This window comes from Dama dama, chromosome 9 (assembly GCF_033118175.1).
Source record: "Dama dama isolate Ldn47 chromosome 9, ASM3311817v1, whole genome shotgun sequence".
NCBI classification, from domain to species: domain Eukaryota; kingdom Metazoa; phylum Chordata; class Mammalia; order Artiodactyla; family Cervidae; genus Dama; species Dama dama.
This window is the reverse complement of record NC_083689.1, coordinates 84,723,568-84,744,670: the sequence shown is the minus strand read 5'-3', so window position 1 is coordinate 84,744,670 and position 21,103 is coordinate 84,723,568. Positions and strand designations below refer to the sequence as shown.

General features: G+C 38.7%; 1 protein-coding gene across 2 annotated transcripts in view; it reads right to left on the bottom strand.

Moving 5' to 3' along the window:
• The window catches only part of VCAN (versican), a 113,791-nt gene that overhangs the window by 14,832 nt on the left and 77,856 nt on the right, over positions 1–21,103 (bottom strand). For both annotated transcript variants that reach the window (XM_061151957.1, XM_061151959.1), the window contains 3 exons: positions 19,363–19,476; positions 14,348–14,506; positions 13,052–13,134 (listed from right to left, as the gene is read on the bottom strand). In XM_061151957.1, coding sequence (XP_061007940.1) covers positions 13,052–13,134; positions 14,348–14,506; positions 19,363–19,476 — 356 coding nt within the window. The remainder of the gene's footprint in view (positions 1–13,051; positions 13,135–14,347; positions 14,507–19,362; positions 19,477–21,103) is intronic.

Here is a 21,103-nt window from a genome sequence, read left to right as displayed (position 1 = left end):
AAATCAATTTATGGGGAAATGGGCAAGCAGCTGGATGGTGAAAAGAAAAGGCTGGATCAAGGAAGGTTCTTGAACTGTGGAATGACTTACTCTCATCCTCACATGCAACATTCCAAAACAGTCTTTGTTTTTAGCCCACCAGGCTCCTCTGTCCATGGAATTCTCCAGGCAAGAATACTGGAGTGGGTTGCCATTTCCTTCTCTAGCGGATCTTCCCAAACCAAGGATTGAACCCAGATCTCCTGCATTGCAGGCAGATTCTTTACAGTCTGAGCCACTAGAGAAGACTTCGTCTAGGAAATCTTTTGTCATTAAAGGATAATGTCAATTCAAAAATCAAAATCCTGAAGATAACAAGGTCATGCTTCAACCTCTAGTAGAGAAAGAATTCCTTGAACATGAAACAGCTTTGTTTTTAAATCCCTTTTATCCGCATCTTAAAGCTATTTTCAAAGCAATGCACCTTATCAAAACTTGGTTGATAACTAGCCCTTCTCCATAATATTTGACTCATTTCAAATTCTTTTCATTGAGATTTTACAATTTCTTAATTTAGTCAAATAACTACAAAGAATAATCAATGGACACAAATTAGTTCTGCGAAAGAGTCAGACACTCTGTTTAGAATCTCTTGGTTTCCTTTCTTCTCTAATGAAATTAAAAAAAAAACCAGAATTTTCACACACTAAATGAAATTAAAATTCATCTTTCTGTGACACAAATTTGACATTTACTACCATCACACACACACACACAGACACACACACACACATTCACCCCTACAAATACAGTATTTCTTGACCTCAGGGAAGGCAATATCTAGGCTAGACCTTTGGGAGTACCCCAGTTCACGCAGACCTGTGCAGTGGATAGGTTCCCACCGTAAAGATGATAGAGAAATTCCAAAATGGTTAAATGACTCGCAGAATCAGCAGCAGCAGACTCCTTGAGATGGGGAAACAGAGCTGTCCTTTGGGCAAACTTGTCAGCTAACTAAACAATTTTTACACAGTAGTCCCTGGGCAGAGTTTGAATTTGTGCCTGAGCAAAAAGTACAAACTGTTTCACATCATGGATCTTGAGGCAGTCTCATGTATCATCAATTCAGTTCAGTTCAGTCACTCAGTCGTGTCCTACTCTTTGCAACCCCATGGACTGCAGCATGCCAGGCCTCCCTGTTCATCACCAACTTCTGGAGTTTACTCAAACTCACGCCGATTGAGTCGGTGATGCCATCCAACCCTCTCATCCTCTGTTGTCCCCTCCTCCCGTCTTCAATCTTTCCCAGCATCATGGTATTTTCAAATAAGCCAGTTCTTCACACCAGGTGGTCAAAGTACTGGAGTTTCAGCTTCAACATCGGTCCTTCCAAAGAACAGTCAGGACTGATTTCCTTTAGGATGGACTGGTTGGATCTCCTTGCTGTCCAAGGGACTCTCAAGAGTCTTCTCCAACACCACAGTTCAAAAGCATCAATTCTTTGGCGCTCAGCTTTGTTTATAATCCAACTTTCACATCCATACATGACTACTGGTAAAACCATAGCTTTGACTAGACAGGCCTTTGTTGGCAAAGTAATGTCTCTGCTTTTTAATATGCTGCCTAGGTTGTTCATTACTTTTCTTCCAAGGAATAAGTGTCTTTTAATTTCATGGCTGCAGTTACCATCTGCAGTGATTTTGGAGCCCAAAATCTCTCATGTATATCTGAACTGCAAATCTTGAATCTGTATCTGCCAAGGGCCTCCTCTGACACTGACCTTGGACCTACGCACATATTTATCTACAGTTTTTCAGCTTCGATTGAGTTAGAGTGAATCTTTTGTTCTTTAAAATTCACTGGAATTTAGATTATCTTAATGGCTTTGTGTTTTAGAACTACTTTGGGTTTTGCCAAGAATGTTTAAACAATTAATCACATACATTCCATTGATAAAAACCACTCTTGACATTTGTCCAGTAAAGTCATTCTATGATATAATATATTATTGTAATTGTTGGGACAATTTATTAAGGCTTCAAGTTATAATTTGGAGGTTTTTTTTTTTTGTTTTTTTTTTCCATGAACAATCCAGTCTCTACTTTCTACCTACTCTCCCTTCCCCCAAACACTGCTGATTTAATTCACTGTAAAAAAATTTTCATAAGAAAACCAAAAATATCCTCTAGGTTCACACGCCAAGAGAACCAGCCAAGGAAAACTTTCTGCTGTTATTACTGTGTATAAAGTGAAGATACGGGAAAGACTGGCCCTAATATTTGCCTCAGTTGCTAGGATTTTACTAAGCATGTGACTTCATCCGTTAGCTTCAATTGTATTTGAAAAATCATCTCATATCACATGTAATTTTCAAGTTCACAAGATAATGCAACTCATACTAGAGTTTTAAAATCTAAAGCTATAGGGACTTAACTCACAGAGAATATTACTCCTTCAGGAACCTAAGTGCCGTTCTGGGAATGTGAAGTTTTGAAATGTGAAATACTATCTGGCCACTAGATGGTGATATCCATCCATCATTATATTTTGAATTACCAACTAAGTCACTGTTAAAACAATGTAGAATCCCCCCAAAACTATGATTATTTACTCTATATGGGGAAAAAAAAATTAAAATTATCTGTGTTATGTTCTCTCAGTTTTGTGAGGAAAAGTAAGAAGAGAACACTTTTCTAAAAAATAGACCTCAACTAAACAGTAAGTACCAATCCCATTACATTCTATTTGGCTACAGGCCAATGTAGCTACAATCTAAACTTTCTATTTGACAAAAGCATTCAACTACAAAGGTTTATTTTTACTATTTGGCCTTTTAAAATTATCAGATGACTTACGTCAATGGTGAAACTGCATCAGAAAGAAGCCAAATCTATAATAGCCACCTAAAATCCTTAAAACAGGGCAGATCAAAAATAAACACCTATAGAGGAGAGCGAAAAGGCTGGCTTAAAACTCAACATTCAAAAAACTAAGATCATGGCATCTGGTTCCATCACTTCATGGCAAATAGATGAAGAAAAAGTAGAAATGGTGACAGATTTTATTTTCTTGGGCTCCAAAATCACTGCAGACCATGACTGCAGCCACAAAATTAAAAGACAATTGCTCCTTGGAAGAAAGATATGATAAACCTACACAGCGTATTAAAAAGCAGAGATGACTTTGCCAACAAAGGTCTGGATAGTCAAAGCCATGGTTTTTCCAGCAGTCACATATGGATGTGAGAGTTGAACCATAAAGAAGGCTGAGCACTGAAGAACTGATGCTTTCCATATAGTGCTGGAGAAGACTCTTGAGAGTCCCTTGGACTGCAAGATCAAACCAGTAAATCCTAAAGGAAATCAGTCCTGAATATTCATTGGAGGGACTGATGCTGAAGCTGAAGCTCTAATACTGTGGCCACCTGATGTGAACAGCCAACTCACTGGAAAAGACCATGTGCTGGGAAAGAATGAGGGCAAGAGGAGAAAAGGGAGACAGAGGATGAGATGGTTGGATGGCATCACCAGCTCAATGGACGTGGGTTTGAGCAAGCTCCAAGAGACAGTGAAGGACAGGGAAGCGTGGCCTGCTGCAGTCCATGGAGCAGGAAGATGACTTGGCTATTGAACAACAATATGCAAACAAGTTAATGTCTGCATATGATTTAGTTTCTTTTTAACTAAAAACTTACGTAGATTAGTTATAAAAACATGACACTTGTACTAAAAGATGACTTCTCTGTGTTCAAATTCCTTTTATCACCTGGAACTGGTAGGCCCACTGCTGCTCTTCCCATGGTCAAATGCAGATGATGCCAGGATGCCAGCGGTAAGCAGATAATCACCCAAGGATACAAGGATAAAAGCAAACTCCAAAGAGAAAACACCGACCCTAGAGGACTGCTTACCCTTTTGAAACATATGCTGATAAGAAACCACCTTTGCACTAAATGAAGGACTCAGATAAACCACTCTGGGTTTACCTCCACCCCCAACTCTCTACCTTTCAGAACACAGGTCAAATGGTTATCTGCCAGGAGCTTAGGAGGACTACTTATTAGAGATATCAAAACATTTGGTAACTTTAAAATGCCTTTCTCCCCTAGATGGCTCTGGTCACAATAGGCATTTGTTTGCAGTCTGCAGCATGGGGGGAAGGGGGGGGGCAGTTGTATTTAATTTTGTTTTATTTAAATTGTCAGGGGCACATGACCTCACTTCGAGGTAGAGATATACCCTCTTCTGATCCTGGTACTTGCTTCAGGTTACTCTTGTCTTGGTCCTTGTTTATTTATGTTTTAAAGGAGGTTATGGTTTTGCCGTTGTCTTTTAGTCCAACGAGCAAAAGGAAAAGAGCAGCTTTGTTTTAAAGGAGAAAGAGACGTTTGTTTTGGTGTTCCTGCCCTAGGCTGGCAGCCTGGAGTCGGATCCTGCAAACATGAATACGTCGAAGGGAAGAAAAACTAACTTGGGGTCTCCTGATAGTTGTTAAAGTGGCAATATGCCCATTATTTTCCTAGCTGGCAAGTCTCCGTGCGGGAGAGATGATCTGCCAGCTTTGGAGCACAGTGCTAATCTTGTGTAATAGTGTGAGCTCACTGCCCTACAAAGTAGTAATTATCAACAGCAGTTTCCAAAGGATGTGAGCTCCTCCCACTGTGAGAGCACTTGGGAGACGGGGCCCCCCGGCGCAGCCCCGCAAGCCACTTGCGTTTAATCCCCACCATGAATAATGCCAGTGGGTTCCTTCGCCCCAAGTTTGTTTGTACAGGTCTTCAGTCAGGAAGTGCTAAGGATCCAAATGCAACGTGAAACTGCCAAATCCATTCAACATTTTCTTGGCCTTTTCCTTGGTTATGCATTGCCTTAAACTAATTAGCAATTAAATTTAAATAACCGTGTGTGATTTTCAAGTTTCACAGGGCACTGTTGGAAAAGCCTCTGGGAGAAGGAACTACTGCATCCATCAATTCTTTTTTTAAGGGGAATTGTGTCAAGTATGAAGTGATCTTCTGGTGGAGGGTAAATATGGTTCTTCCAGCTGTTTGCCTGTCACAAGCCATCTGTACTCAAGGACGGGAAAGGCGGAGATGAGGGTTTTGTGCTCTACAACTACGCTATGGCTCATTCTATCTCACGTGTCGAATCAGAAGAATCAATTCTTGGTTTCAAATCAAACTGAACTGCAACACAAGTAAAAATTTTCACTAAGAGTTCAATGGTCTTTTGGACAAGAAACTGAAAATTCTTCTACCCATGAGCAATGTGTGAAAGGAAGAGGAAACAGCCTACATTTTCCTTGGCTTTTAGGGTAATGTAATGAAGCCTGTGAGATTTAACATAATTAAATTAATGTTGATATGCAGTGTGACTTGCTCACAGGGAAGCGGCATTTGACTTTGAGCTGAAACCACAGCACAGCCAACACACATCCATCTGCAAACACTTGACAGGAAGTCTTCTCAGATTTTCAGGTAGAAAAAGTAAAACTGAAAGTTTTGGCTTGGGGGGTTTGTTTTGCATCACTGTTTTCTTCCAAATCATTCTCAATCCCGTCAAACCTACAAATCTACAAACAAACTTGGAAGACACAGTTAGTTAATGCTCTTGATTCTCTTTTCAATGGCCAAGACATATGGGAGGGGGAGGAGGATAGGAACCTTTGTGTTTATAAAAGGGTAATAACGGTACATTCCTGCAGGAAAAAAAATAATGGTTTACAGCCTGCAATTTGTTACTCTTTTTCTCTGTCCCTTTTAAGTGTCTCTTCCTGGATTAAAGGCCATTTCTTTATTGTTTCTACCTTTTTAAACGTGTTTTTTTTTTTTTTTTTCTCACCATACTTTGCATGACAGACTGAGGTGTTTATTCATGAAAGAAGAAAAGGGGACTCTGGATTTAAAGTCAAATCCACAACTGATTTGGCTATTTTTCTGCATCAACTCTGCATCATGACCAGGAGGCTAAGTGGGCATCCTAAATTCTAGGAGGGCCAGTTTGCCAATGCTCGACCATGTTTAAAAAATAAAAAATTGCAAAATTCAGATATCTTTCAGAATATTATTCCCGTAGCACTTTTTTAAGCACAAAAAGGATATCAATAAGCATTTCATAATCTATCTCATAACATAAAGGCACAAGATAAGTTAGCTAGAGCTAGAAAATAAGACATCTATAGATCTGTGAATTACTAACTTCTTGGAGAACTTTCTGACTAGATCCAGACAGATGCAGGGAAAAGGAAGCTGTTGTCTCCAAACACGACACTGGAGAGTGAGAAGGAGGCCGTGACTACTTCTTAGGAAGCTGACAAGCTAGCAGTCTTTCACAGAGTGACAATGAGGGCTGACAGGAGAAAAGTATAAACGAGATGTAGAAAATGTTCTTTTTAATATATAAGGATAAAGCCAAGGGTTTTTCCCTTTACAAATCAAACTTTCCTCGAGCTCCTCAACAGTTTTTAAAGGGGACTGGACTGTCAGTTCTATTCAATCCTCAACCTCTGGACAACGCCATCGAAGGTGACATTTTCCTTTGAAGTAATCGCATCTGATCCATTGAAGCATCTGAGCCCCACTGGTGAGGGGGAAGTTTTGAATTGCTGCAGGAACTGACTAAAAAGAAGACTGGAAGGAGCAATACAGACCTCAGGAGAATTCTATGAGAATTTTGTGAGAGTTTTATTCCTGGGGGTTAGAGAGAGGAGGGAGCAAGACAGTAAAAGCTTTAAGTCTCTGAGGGCCACGGTTGATTTTAAACCACTGGCTGGGGAGTTGTGTTATAAAAAATGGTGTGACGAAGTCACCTAACAGTTTCCAACATCTTCCTAACTTTGCTGTCCATGGACACACTATAATCTGTAGTTGAAAAGCAAGCCATGAAATGATTTTGCCAGGATGTATGTCGGTATAGAAACATAAGTGACTCCATAATGCTCCCTGAGGCCTGGCTCCCTCTGTGCTTGAAAGAACGGACTCAGATAGCGGATGGATAAAGGAAGCCCTGTCCAACTTAGCAATCACATCATCCTTGGGGAAGCAACCCATAAGAAATGAAACAAGCCGAAAACATTCAAGAGTGAGATTCCTTTTGCTTTTTTCACTACATTTTGGATTTGGATAATAAGGTTTTTAAAAGTCTGAATAATTGTCAGTTTCCCAAAACTTCATGGAAAATCGGCCCTGATATAACTCAAACTTTTGAAAAGTTTGCTTTCCATTTCTTCTTCCCAAGGCTTATATGTATTCTTGGGACAACCATGGACAAAATTGTCATCATTTCCAGGAGGAACATCTGTTTTCCTTTGAGTTAATAACTTTTGTAAGATATATTATGCTCAGCGACATACTTCTGATTCACAGAAACAATTTTTTTTCTTTTTGTCATGTTTGAAATACCACCTGTTTTATGGTTTAATGTTTTTCATATTGATACAACTTTAAATAAAACAATTTAGATAAACAGGAATTGTCACATGGAGATTCAGTCGAAAGACATAATGAGTCTTTTCAGGATTCAAAAGATAACACAGTGAATTGGTTGAGCAATGAATGGATACTGATTATCATTCAAATATCTGTTTTCATCAACCACTCTGCTAGGTGCCAAGAAAATAGGATGAAAGTTAATCTCCGCCCCAGAAAGCTCAGTGTCAGGAAATTAACACCACAGGGTTCAGTGGTAGGATGGGAAGAGGGCACAAATGTTTCTGCAACATAGAGGAGGAGTCCTTAGTCACATCCCCTAGAAAGGTTTCCTGGAAGAAGGCGACTCTTGGCTAAGCAACATATTCAAACATTTATCAAGTGAATTTAGGGCAAGAGGTGAGAACATTTTGAGAATGAGGGCACGTGAATGCAAAGACCTGCAAGAGTGAGATGTCATGGCTTATTCCTGGAACTGAGGGTATTTTGAGATAAGACAGCTTAGGAAGTAGCAGATGGAGTAAGTGGGTGTGACATGCCTCACAAATAATTACAGAAGTTTATTCTGAAGGCAAGAGGAAGACATTTGCAGAATTTTAAAGGGAGTAACAATAGTTCAGAGCAAGGGAAGAGGAAGGTCATAGCCAGTGGAAAACAAGATCTGGGGGAAAAACACTTCAGACTAGTCATTCATTTAACAATAGGTTAAAGAAAAAACTTAAAAGTCAGCTAATAGTATAGGAGCTAGATAAGGAGTGTTTGTTTAAGTTCACCAGCTTTAAAGTGTATTTAGCTTGGATGGTTTAACTTAGTGTCTTTGAAGACATTACTTGGGTGACAAGGAAAGTAATTCATTATGGAAGTTATTTGTCAGGCTTTCTAACAAGCACTTGAGGCATTTTGCTGTTAGAAATCAATAGTCAAGTTAAAGAATGACTGGTGAGTAGAAAACCAAAGGGCAAACTGAAATGTGACGGCTTAGTAGGAAACCAAGCGACAAAATAAAAACTGAAATGTGTTAAGAAAAAATAGCCTTCATAGAAATCAGAAAGGTAAGGCTAGAAGAAATATTGTTCGTGAGTACAATTTTGTGAAATTTATTGGATAAACACTTCAAATAAATAACAAAAAATATTTTAAAGATTCAGCAAAGGCAAGAATTTGGCATTGTAGCAACATCCTATTATATAAACCAATAATGTGGAATGAATCCATCAGAATCTGAAGAATAAGGGCAAAGTAAATAACTTGGCCAAATAAGATTATTAATTTAGTATAAGCATATAAATTGAATTAATCCAGCTATAAAGTATAATCACATTAAATATGATACACTGCAAGTTTTTTGGAAGCAAAGTTTAATTATTTTGAGAAAAGAAATGATTGAAATTGAGATCTAGTATCAACTTGTTTGTTTTTACTGTAAGACTGAATGACAAAAGATAATATACAGTAAATATCAAAGGTTCTTTTTGTTTTAATACTGCTCTACCTCCCAAGAAGGATAAGCTCCAATAAACCTTTCAAACAAAAAATGGGGGGTGGGGGGAGAGGGGAGAAATCACTCTAAAACATAAACAAAGTCCTTGAAATTGCACACAGTCAAGTTAACACCATTCCCAAGTGTAAGCAGATACTGCCTTTCCCAATGAAGAGTTTACTATTAGGGATATTTTCAAAAGCAGGACACTTGGAGTAAACAGCGAAACAAAGGAGAACTATTTTATTCCAAGGCCTGAGCACATATGGAACCTGTTAAGGGGATGGTGGCTGCAGAAAGAACTACAGACGAATTGAAGAAACACCTAGGCAGCCTCGGAAAGGAAGCATGGAGGCAAGGGTGGTTAGAAAAGCAGAAAGTGGGCCAGAGATCAGTCAAATAGGAGGAAGAGAGACTGTTGGGCAGATGGCCTCTTCTGTTCCAAAATGTTCAAAGTTAAGGACACTCCTTAGCACGCTTTTATTTTACACAATGAGTGAATTAAGAAAAAAACAGGGGTCTGTCAGAGTTATTCCTGGATTTACTTGCGGCATTTCTTTGATAAACTTCACCTTATTTATGTCATTTATTTGCTGCCTTTTTCAAATTGAGCCCCTTACTTGGTGCTCTCTCCAAAACTCTTGGGTTTCCATTAGAAAATGTGAATTAATTAAGGGAAAGTTTCTTGTTTATGTGGTACAGTTATCTATCTTAGATCACGTTACCTTCACCTGAAAGTATCAGAGTGAGTGAAAGTTGCTCAGTCTTGTCCGACTCTTTGCGACCCCATGTACTATACAGTCCATGGAATTCTCCGGGCCAGAATACTAGAGTGGGTCCCGTTCCCTTCTCCAAGGATCTTTCCAACTCAGGGATCAAACCCAGGTTTCCTGCATTGCAGGCAGATTCTTTACCAAGTGAGCCACCAGGGAAACTCAGAAAATATCAGAGAAAGATCATTATTTCTCCTTTGAAAAAGTGCAATGCTCACTTATTTACCAAGTTTAGGACCAGTCTAAACTATGGAAATGGTAAGTAAGTTATTTTTTCAGGCATGTTTCACAGTACAGTCCATTAAAACTTAATGGACACAGATTAAAAAAAAAACATCGAATTGAGTTGACTTGCTTCAGAAGAGTGGAATAATGACATGTGATGAATCAAGGATATCTGAATGGCACCTGACAGGCAAGATAAATTCCCTAGGATATTTTTCAGACCTCACTTAATCTGCCAGCTATAAACCGACATTCAAGCTCACTAACCAAACTCAGAGGGAGTATAGAGCCTTATTCTACACACCTTCAGAAAGAAAATCCAGGCAAGAGAACCACGTCTTTGAAGAGCTCAATTGCTCATGGAGAGACCAGAAAAAACATTTAGTAACACGGAAAAGTACAGAGCATGAGGATATACAAATCCAGTCTATAGAACCAATGACAGGCTGGAGACAGTCAGGGACTTTGCCATCAGATCAGTGTGTTTCAAATGACAGACTTTACAAATACCTGACTGGGCCAGATGCATCTATCCTAGCTCAGGGCAGGAGCATAGAGGTACCCAACTAACACGTACACTTAGAGATAAGTCATGGTCCAGGTCTGCAGAGCACAAGTAGGTGCCCACCAGAACTGGTCACCTGAGTGCCTGGCATTCCAGCTTCTGTAAATAGAGCTCACAAGAACCTGCACTTTCACTTGCCTATTTATAAGGGGGAGACTTAATAGTGGGTAGCCTAGACCCAATTTATCCCACAGAAATGAAGCTTACATTCAACAAGGGAAAACTTACTAAATGCCCGTGTTCATCCTAAAGGAGATCAGTCCTGGGTGTTCATTGGAAGGACTGATGCTGAAGTTGAAACTCCAGTACTTTGGCCACCTCATGCGAAGAGCTGACTCATTGGAAAAGACCCTGATGCTGGGAGGGATTGGGGGCAGGAGGAGAAGCGGACGACAGAGGATGAAATGGCTGGATGGCATCACCGACTCGATGGACATGAGTCTGAGTAAACTCCGGGAGTTGATGATGGACAGGGAGGCCTGGCATGCTGCAATTCACGGGGTCGCAGAGTTGGACACAACTGAGCGACTGAACTGAACTGAACTGATATTACATAAACTTCAACAAAATTATAAAAAGTTATAATTGTCTGTAATATACATGAAAAATCTTTAATCTCTGCTTACATTAATAAAAACAATATTGTCTATCTTAAATTAAAATTTATATATAAGAACTCGTCTACACCAACCACTATTAATCTGAACAAAATTATCAGCCTGCAATTATTACTCATTTCAGCAAAATGAAAACATACAGATGTAACAACTGTGGATACATTAATACCATCCACCCAGGACAAGTAGAAGAAAATGAGACTTTTGATGAAGTGGAAAGTGAAAGTGTTAGTCACTCAGTCATGTCGGACTCTTTTCAACCCCATGGATTGTAGCTCACCAGGCTCTCTGTCCTTGGAATTCTCCAGGCAAAAACACTGGAGTAGGTATCCATTCACTTGTCCAAGGGATCTTTCCAACCCAGGGACTGAACCTGGGTCTCCCATATTGCAGGCAGATTCGTTACTGTCTGAGCCAGCAGGGAAGCCTAAGACTCTTGATACAAGGGCTGAAATCCTATACCTTACTGGGAATATATTTTATGGACAAACTACTTTCTGCACTTTTTATATCTCTTGCCAAAGAACTTACTTATGGACACAAAACGACAAACAATGTTGATTAAATATAAGGAGTGATGACAGAGACAGTGCAAGCCAGGGTATTTTAGGGTTCTTAAAGGCAAAATGTCATAAGGGACACCCTTTTTAAAGTCAAGGAGGTACCAGCTAGGAGAAAGCCTATGGCTTCTCCCCTTATAGCATTATGACTGTGGGCAAAAGCTTAGTCTAACTGACCTTCATTTTCCTTACTATTAAAATAAACCACCTAACGCCCTTCTTACAGGTTATTGTGGAGAATAGATGAGTATAAAACGCTGAGTACAATGAGGGACACAGGGATGAACTGAGGGGCACATCCAGGAGAGCACAGAGAAGTTTTCCCGAACAGGCAGAGCAGAACTTCTGAAAACAATGATTAGTTTGGCATCTGTTCTAGAATGAACTTCACATTTTGCCAAACTCATTAAATCCAGATGAGAGGCAGTAATGAATGAAACTTAAGCATGCACAAAAAGTGTTTAAAAATTATTTTCAGGTTTTCCTCTTGTTTATCTAAGTTAGAATTGAATTTACACTTAACTGTCTAGCCCAGTAGATCCCAAATCTTTGTCTGCATTTTAGAATCACCCAGGGAACCTTTAGAAAATATAGCTGCCAGAGGTTTTGCTTTAATGAATTTGAGCCGAAGCCTAGACACCAGTTTTTTTTAATTACGCTCCCCAGGTGATTTTAATGAACAGCCAGAGCCCAGAACAACCACTATAGCTAGCCACACTTGAACTAGTTCTTAGGAATTAGACTCATGCATTTACTAGCAGCGATTCAAATCAGCTCCACCCATCCTGACTAAAGAACCTTATTGAAGCCTACTCAAGGATGTGGGCAGTATTATCAAATCACTCCTTTCTTTAAGAGGTAGAAAAATCTAAGAGACCATATAATTAGTCAGCAGAGTTTGAATAGAAAGAAATTTACAAGATCATAATTCAACAATCCTTTCTAAGATGTAAAAAAAAAAATGAGCATTTTTTGCTCAGATAAAAACGAGCCATGCCTTATAATAGTAGATTTCCAGTGCAATTATGTAAGAAGAAAAGGTTGTTTTTTTTTTAAAGAACGTTTTCTGTTACATTTATTATTTCCCTTTTTGCTTTGAAGCTGTAAAAACAAAGATAACCATCTGAAAGACAGGCCTGAGGCAATTCTGCTGATTGTGCAGTTTACCTGTTCAATGGAAATCTAATATACTCTTCTTTTAAGACAGCCACCCTGACTGCAATATTGATAGATGGATCTGTTCGCAGGCAATGAACTATTTTAACCCCTGTCTGTTTCACCAAGTAGATGAACTATTATATCGAGTAGATGAAAACATCATTGAGCAAGATGTTTGATTGGTTTGCAGCCTAATGTGTCTCAGTAAAATGCCAGCAACCCACAGTACCAAGTTCTAGAATCGGTATCATTTTCATCAGCAACTTACCAGTGTACTGCCATCAGTCCAACGGAAGTCATGCTCAAACATCTTGTCATTGAGGCCGATCCACTGATAATCATGGCCCACACCTGAGAAGCAGAAAACACAGACATCTTTATTATCTTTCTCACTTACGGATGAAATGTATCAGAGAAAATTATTTTTGGACCGAATCATGAATCCTCTCCTGGCTGAATTTCTGTTTAGTTGCTCATAAAAATCTTTCATGGCCGAACTATCTTTTGTTCTTCTGCCCAACGTGTTTTAAACTAAAAAGCTAATTTGCAAATATCGTGAAACATTAAAATATCAGACATGGACGATTATTTCCCTAGCAGTTTACTACAATTAAGTAGTTTTTTCCATCTTTACTCATGATAGAAACTTTCCACTTATTTTTTTATGAAGTTGTGCAACTGGCAAAAGTTCAGTGAACCAATAAAACGTGACAGATCTCACCCATACTAGACTCATTTTGGAAGCCACATGTTTCTTCTCAAAGCATTTTTAATGGTGAACACCTAGACTGGACAGTTCTGTAAAACTTCCTCAAAAATAATGACTTTCACCATGAAACGAGTCACAGGCAAAGACATCATGTAAAGAGTTAAATGAACCTCTGCCTAGATTGCAAAGTAACAATCAAACTTCTAAAAGATAGTAGGCATCATGAGAACATATTAAACAGATCATCAAACAATGCTTCATGAGCAAAAAATTTCTACGTATTTTTTACATAAAAGCTAGCTGCCCTCCTCTTTGCCATAGTTATTAAACAGCTCTGGTAATAAGTTTCATTAGCTTTCAGCATCCATAAGCCAATTATGCACAGAGAATAACATTAGGGTGCTATTAATAATTTAATTTTATTTAGTGGGATAAAAATAACTGAAAGCAATTTTCTCTTTAACTTTAGACAACATATGTACATATTCAAAACAGAGACCAAAAAGTATGGGAAGAATTAGATTGGAAACTTAAGAGGTGGTCATTTCTATAAGTTAAAAAATGATTAAATAGCAATTTCACATGATTCAACCTATAGCGTGCTATTTCAACTATTTCTGGTGGCAAATCAAGAAATGTCTGCCTATGTTACAGTTGAATGTTCCTCAAAATAGGGGACTCACATAGGAGAGATGATTTTAAGCAGTTTACAGATGAGAGATTAATAAGTTGAGTCACAACTGAAAACGCTACTGGTTTTCAGTTAGATACAGGAAAAACTAAGAAGGTGGTAAGATTGAAAGAAAATCCATGTATATTTGATTGAATGAAAACCCATGTATATTTGGTACATACGATTCACAAACATTTGCTCTTCGTGAGACAGAATACTGGTGAGATGGGCGCCCTGCAGACGGCATTCCCGTTCAGCTGCATCCCACGTCCGTCGATGGGCAAAGTACTTGTAGCACTGCCCTTGAAATTTGTGCCAGCCATAGTCACATGTCTCCGTGTCTGGGAAGAAACAAGGATGAGCTTATTAAACTCACCTATATCATTCAAACTTGGCTCACTCATCCAAAAGTTCATAGAAATCCCAAGCCACATCAGTGCAATGTCCCTGAAGCAAGGGATTCACCAATTTTGGTTACACTGACAAAGCAACATTGATAAAAAGAGCCCAAGTGATTCCTGCCAAGTGAGTGACAATACCTCTTAGGACTGGAAAGGCGCTATCGAACTGCACTTTCCTTGATGAAAGCCAGTTTCAGCAGGAGAAAAACTGGAGAAGGCGCCAATCAAAACCTCTATAGGCTGCAGAGTCTACTGACTCACTTGTGAAGCAATTGGGGCTAATAATTCCTTACCAAACTTTTCTAAAGAGAAATCAGTCAAATGATAAGATAAGAATTCTTGCTAAAAGGATTATGAATGCTCTATTTGCATAAGGACTTCAAAGGCTCTGGAAATAGTCCTTCCCCACTTCCTAGAGAGAGAGCTGCATGGTCACAGGTTCTTGTCACGTAGATTTACTAAGAGAAAAAATTCTTCATCAGTTGGTAGCTGCTGGGATATAACTAACAACTGTTAGCCTTTTTCCCAAAAGGAGAGGGAATATAGGTAACTCCCAGTACAAAAGCATCAGGATTTAAAATTTATCAAGAGTGACTTTAACTTAGTACCCCTCATTCCATCAAGCCATATGCACATATGTAGATATTTGTATGTGTGTTAATATATATATATACTTTTTCCCTTTTGATATAAGCACACTATAACCAGTATCCTGGTGAGATGAAAACATTTGTCAAATATGTTTAAATTTTACACTGGCAGTAAACTTCAGCTATATTTTCTAGATTGCCAGTTTTTAAGTATTTCAAAAGAAAGTAGTCTTGCACATAGCACTGCCCTCTCCTTGGCAACCTTCTTTCAGACTAGCCCACTCACAGGTGAAATTAAAATATGGATTAAATGATGATCAATAGAAATCATTTTAACTTTCATAAAACATCTCACAAAGATATTGAACCAGTTACACGTAAAAATGAACAAAATGACCAAGTTTATGAAACTGGAGACACTGTGAAAATTCCACATTACCTAATGATGAGACACCCCTCCCCTAAATTTTACTGATTGATGAAGATAACAAAACTCTATTAGATGAATTAAATGCTCATTTTATATGTTGACTTGGGGGCCAACCTGAAAGTCAGATTGTTCCCTGATTCTCACTCGATTTACTCCCCCTCCTATAACTCATTGTGGGAAATCATGCATGATGAGAGACTTAACTTTTTTCCTGGCTTCAGTGATTAAGCCAGAATCATACAACAGATGCAGCTTATCTCTGAGAACAGTCCTTATTTCAGTTTAGTCTATCAGGCCTGTTGTTTAGTTAGAGCCAGCTGACTAATTGATTTCAACAATGTGCACTGGAAGTTTTGGGTATTACAGTTGTTTGGACACCACCAATCTCATAGGAAAGGACTCAAGACACAGATAGGCAGTTTTATAACAGTAACACTCAACACCCAAGAAGGAAGCCTGCTTTGGCTACTTGGATATAGCGGGTTTTCTTTTGGGAAATTCACATGGAAGATTTCAGAGGAGAAGTCGAGGGGTGTAGAGGAAACAGATCTTTATATAGGAAAGGGTTATGGGGGGCGGGGGGTAGAATCGGGAAATTTGTTAAAATACCCTGACAGTGCTGTGATATTGTAATAGCATCAGTTCAGTTCAGTCACGACTCTGCGACCCCAGGGACTGCAGCATGCCAGGCTTCCCTGTCCATCACCAACTCCCAGAGCTTGCTCAAACTCATGTCCATCAAGTTGGTGATATCATCCAACCATAACCTTGGAAATTATCATTTATTTGAAGAAACACAGCTTAAGATTCTAGAGGATCTCTAACTTACTGAATAATATATCAGAAAAAAATTATTCTCTACCCTCTTTGTTATCTTCTATTAACCTAAATGGTTTTAGTCTGGTTTTCTTTGTCTTTCATCACTAAGAGAAAGTATTTTCCTCTTTATGCACAGAAAACCAAATGGTCCTAAAAATTTAGATGCATGACCATGACAGTGCCCCGGTCCCTTTCTCAGTTAACACATGTGTACAGAAAACAGAGGCAGTGTTTCTGCTAAAACTAAATAGGGACAGATTATTTATCTGTACTCTTCCAATGATTGTAAAGAGATGTGCAAATACTTAACAGAGTGAATTTTTTTTAAAGAAGCCAAATATCCACACCGATTCACTTCATTTTTATTATTCGTGAATTCAACAAATACGTAATGAAGGACTATATGTCTAGCAGTACCTTCTAGGATGCAATTCTGAAAGGAGTGATCAGAAGCAGTTTGTCTTTCCAATCTTAGCTAAAAATAATGTGATACACATTTATTAAAAGGCAACGCTTTCAGATGATGCTTTATTAGACATCAGTCTACATTTGAGAATATTTCTTATACTTTAAGACTCCTACAGTCTATATTACCAAGTCCCACATTTAGTTTTGCCTGTGTGTGTTGGGGGAAGATGGGGAGATTACAACAACACTTGTTCATGACCACAGAGGCTGAAATTGTCAATCTCAAACAATCTCACTAAAACTCTATTCTCCTTATGCTATATAGGTAACATTTTCAACACTCCTAACATATAGCCCACAAGCCCTAAGAAACTGTCAACACTCTGGCACTTCTGGTTGGCAAGATGTACCAACTTGGGGGCAAATTGTGTGTATAGAACTGTCCCTCCACAGATCTAAAACCTCCTTCTAGATTTTAAGATCTGTTATCATTCCACCAAATGTGTCCCCTCTTTCAGAGTTGCTGGGAGTTGGGAAGTTACTAAAGCAGAGAACAGAAAAGGTCAGCTGAAGAAACAACAACACAGTCATCACCGAAATTTGGATAGAAAACTGTTTAGACAACAATGCCGCTGTTAATGAAGAAAACATTTGTTCTTAGGCAACCTGAAAAGAGGAGAAAAAAAATCTTTCAGTGTCCTGGCAGTAAATCACAGGAGCACAGCTGCATCTGGTAAACAGACTGGCGTAGCTATTCCTCAGCAAATCATGTGGATGAAAGTTTAAACTCGTTGTAAGATAAAATAGAAGGTACCTGAAAGGCGATACCAGAAATGAAGAAAAATGAAAACGTTTTCTTTTTAATATTCTCTTAAAAGGAACTAAAAGATAATTGCCCCCAAACTCCCTTCCAAGGATGTTACTGCTGAATCTATCTGCTTCACATATAAATAAAATGCTTCTCCTTAATACTTTAGAAGAGTGAAGATGTTGAAAAAATCTGGGCTTTCCAAGGCCACTGAGGTTCATTCTTCCCACTCTCTAATTTACTAGTTGTGTGACCTTGAACACATCACTTTTCCTTCCTGGGCCTCAATTTCTGGTCCACTTAACCCACAGAAATATTGCTGTCAGCCAAAGGAAATGATGTACCTTGAAGCACGTGGTAAATTAAGAAGTAACCAACAAAGAGTATCTCTTTGCGAAGTAACCAACAAAGAGTATCTCTTTGTATTCCCTGCCAAGAATTATGCTGAGTCAAGAAGATCAGAGCCCTTGTTTTGCTCAGAGCTCTCTCACCAGCACCCAGAACTGTGCCTGTAAGACTGCAGGTGTTCAGAACACTTGTGGCACAAATGATTTTTTGAATCACTCCTTGTACTTGGAACTAAGTGAAGCCAGAATCACTTTAACACATAAAAGGCTCAAGTACCTCACCCTTTTGTTTTCTTCAACAAACAGCATCTCTCCTACTGTTTTCTTTAAAGAAGAGGATCTTGTTTGGTCAATTATCATATTTATATTTTACAACTTTAAAACAGACCCATCCTATGCAATAAGGAAAAAGAAAAGAAAACCCTAAAGAACCCAAACATCACCCATCCCTTTCCAATGGCAATTTAACGCACAGTTCTTTTAGCTTTGCTTTAATTGTGTCGACATCCAGATTCATGCTGCAAAGTGGACTGGGGGCCAGACCAATGTGTCTGAGTTATTAGACACTCATTTTCATTTTGTCTGGTGGAATGGAAGTTTGGCATTAAGCACTTTTATCAAAGCCAAACCACTGTATGACTTTAACAAGAGGAAATCGATGTTCCAAAACGGAGTGTGCGGAATATGCGATCTGTTTCTGACTGATGGGCTCAAAACTGTTACCGTTATCCACCCAAAATACACTCTCAGGTTGGCCATAAAATGCAAACTACAGGGATCACTCGATTCAAGCCATCATGAATTTAGGCTTTTCATTCAGAAAAAATAGGTTTTTCTTCAGTAGGAAAGAAACCTGGTTCACAATATCTTTTCTGCAGTATTTGCCAAGCCAAGGTGAATGTATTCACACAACTGCATTAACTCATTCTCCAGAGATGATCAACTATGAACAATAAGACCATTGAGTCTCAAACGCTGAGAGGAGAAAATAAAGGCAATTAACACTTGAATTCAATATCCTTGGTACAAGCCACATACGTGACTAAGGTCCATGCCTAGTCTGTCTCCAGGAAGAATATGTACCACAATGTCCCTGTTGGTGGATGGATGTCCTTAAATTCAGCTCAGCATGCCTGTCTGCAAAATTACATTCTATCAGCAAAACAATGATCAAATGAGCATTATTGTTCAAATGTTGTGAGCTAAAAACGCATCAGGAAACCTAATGTATTTTGGTAGCCTGTGAATTTCCTCTGCAGAAAAGAATATACAGTATGGTCAAAATTGCTAACAACAACAAAATCCAAATAATTATGACAAAGGGCTGTCTAGGATTAATAGTTGAAATGAAGTATCAATACTGTTCTTCATGCAAATGTTGCAAAAGCTCTTACCTTGCTCACAAAGTGCACCAACATAGCTCGGGAGGCAGAGACACCTGAAGGTGTTAAAACCATCAATACATGTGGCTCCATTGCGACAAGGATTAGAATGACATTCATCAAAATCTGAAATAAAACCATAAAAGCCATAAAAGTACTTTCAGTAAAAGGTCAAAAGATCCTATTTCGTAAGATTGCCAGATAAAATACAGGATAGCCAGTTAAATTTGAATTCCAGATTGAAAAAAAAAAGAAATTTTAGTATGTCACATCCTTTCTTTAGGGCAAGCTTATACTAAAAACTATTCGTTTTTAAATTTGAAACTTAAATGTCACTGATCTAATATTTTTATTTGTTAAATCTGGCAACCCAAAGAAAATTTCAAATATATTCAGAGTAAGGTCATTATCTCCACTGCTGTTAGATGAGTCCCATGAGCCTTAAAATCAATAAAGAATCCCCCTAGCCTTCCCACCCCCAATTCTGGTTCATGCTCTGAGCACCTCACTTGTGAAACACTGAAAATACTTCACTAGCTTCAAAGCCTCCAGACCCTTCCCTTTCCAATATATCCTTCATTCAGCTGATTGTCATATTCTTTAGACACCATCAAGATAATTTTATTCACTGGCTTTTTTAAAAAAAATCTTTTTAAAGGTTTAAATTTATTTTTCAATTTTTACAAAACTGTTAATTTTATATTGGTGTATAGCCAATTAACAATGCTGTGACAGTTTCAGGTGCATAGCCAAGTGACTCAGCCATACATATACATATATCCATTCTCCCTCATTGGCATCTAAATATTCCGAAGACCCCAATTATCCAGGGCAGCAGTCGTCAAAATGTGGTCCCTGGACCAGCAGTATCGGTATCACCTGAGAATATCAGAAATGCATGTTCCCAGGCCCATCCAAGACTTACTGACTCTGATATTTGGAGGATGGGAACAACAAACTGTGTTTTACCAAGCCGTCCAGGGGATTCTCACGTATACTAAAGTCTTAGACTTTAGGCCTAGATCCAACTAGCTTTCCACTGTTCTTTCCCAGTGTTTCTCTCTCACACCCACTAAGGAGGCATCCAGAATGCTGGGGGTCCCCCGGCTCGTCCTGCGGTTTGCAGTCTCTGTGCTTTGGCTTGCTATGTCGAGTCTTCCTCTCCCACTAGAAAATCTTCCCTAATTTCAGTGTCTATATCGAATGCAACCTTTCTAACAGACATCTGTGATCTCTTGTGATGAAATTAATGCCTTTACTCCATAGCATTTTGCAATTACACTAAAAATTTAGTTAATGTTTATTTTAAGTATTATAAATGAATCTATGTGTGTTCGGCCACTTTGGTCATGTCCACCTCTTTGCGATCTCCTGGACTGTAGCCCGCCAGGCTCCTCTGTCAGTGGGGATTCTCTAGGCAAGAATACTGGAGTGGGTTGCCATCCCCTCCTGCAGAGGATCTTCTCAATCCAGGGATCAAACCCACGTCTCCTGCATCTCCCATATAGCAGGCAGATTCTTTACCACTGAGCTACCAGGGAAGCCCAAAAACGAATATAAAAAATAAATTAAATTTCTAAGAGGTATATGCTGTATTCTTACCTAAAGAAATGACCTTAGTAGAAATGATATTATATTAATATCACAATGATGGTTTTATATTGTTTGCTAAGTGCCAGCCATTGATCGAACAGTTTCACATATATTAACTCATTAAATTATTTTCAATTGATTGTAATGTGAAAAAGAATGG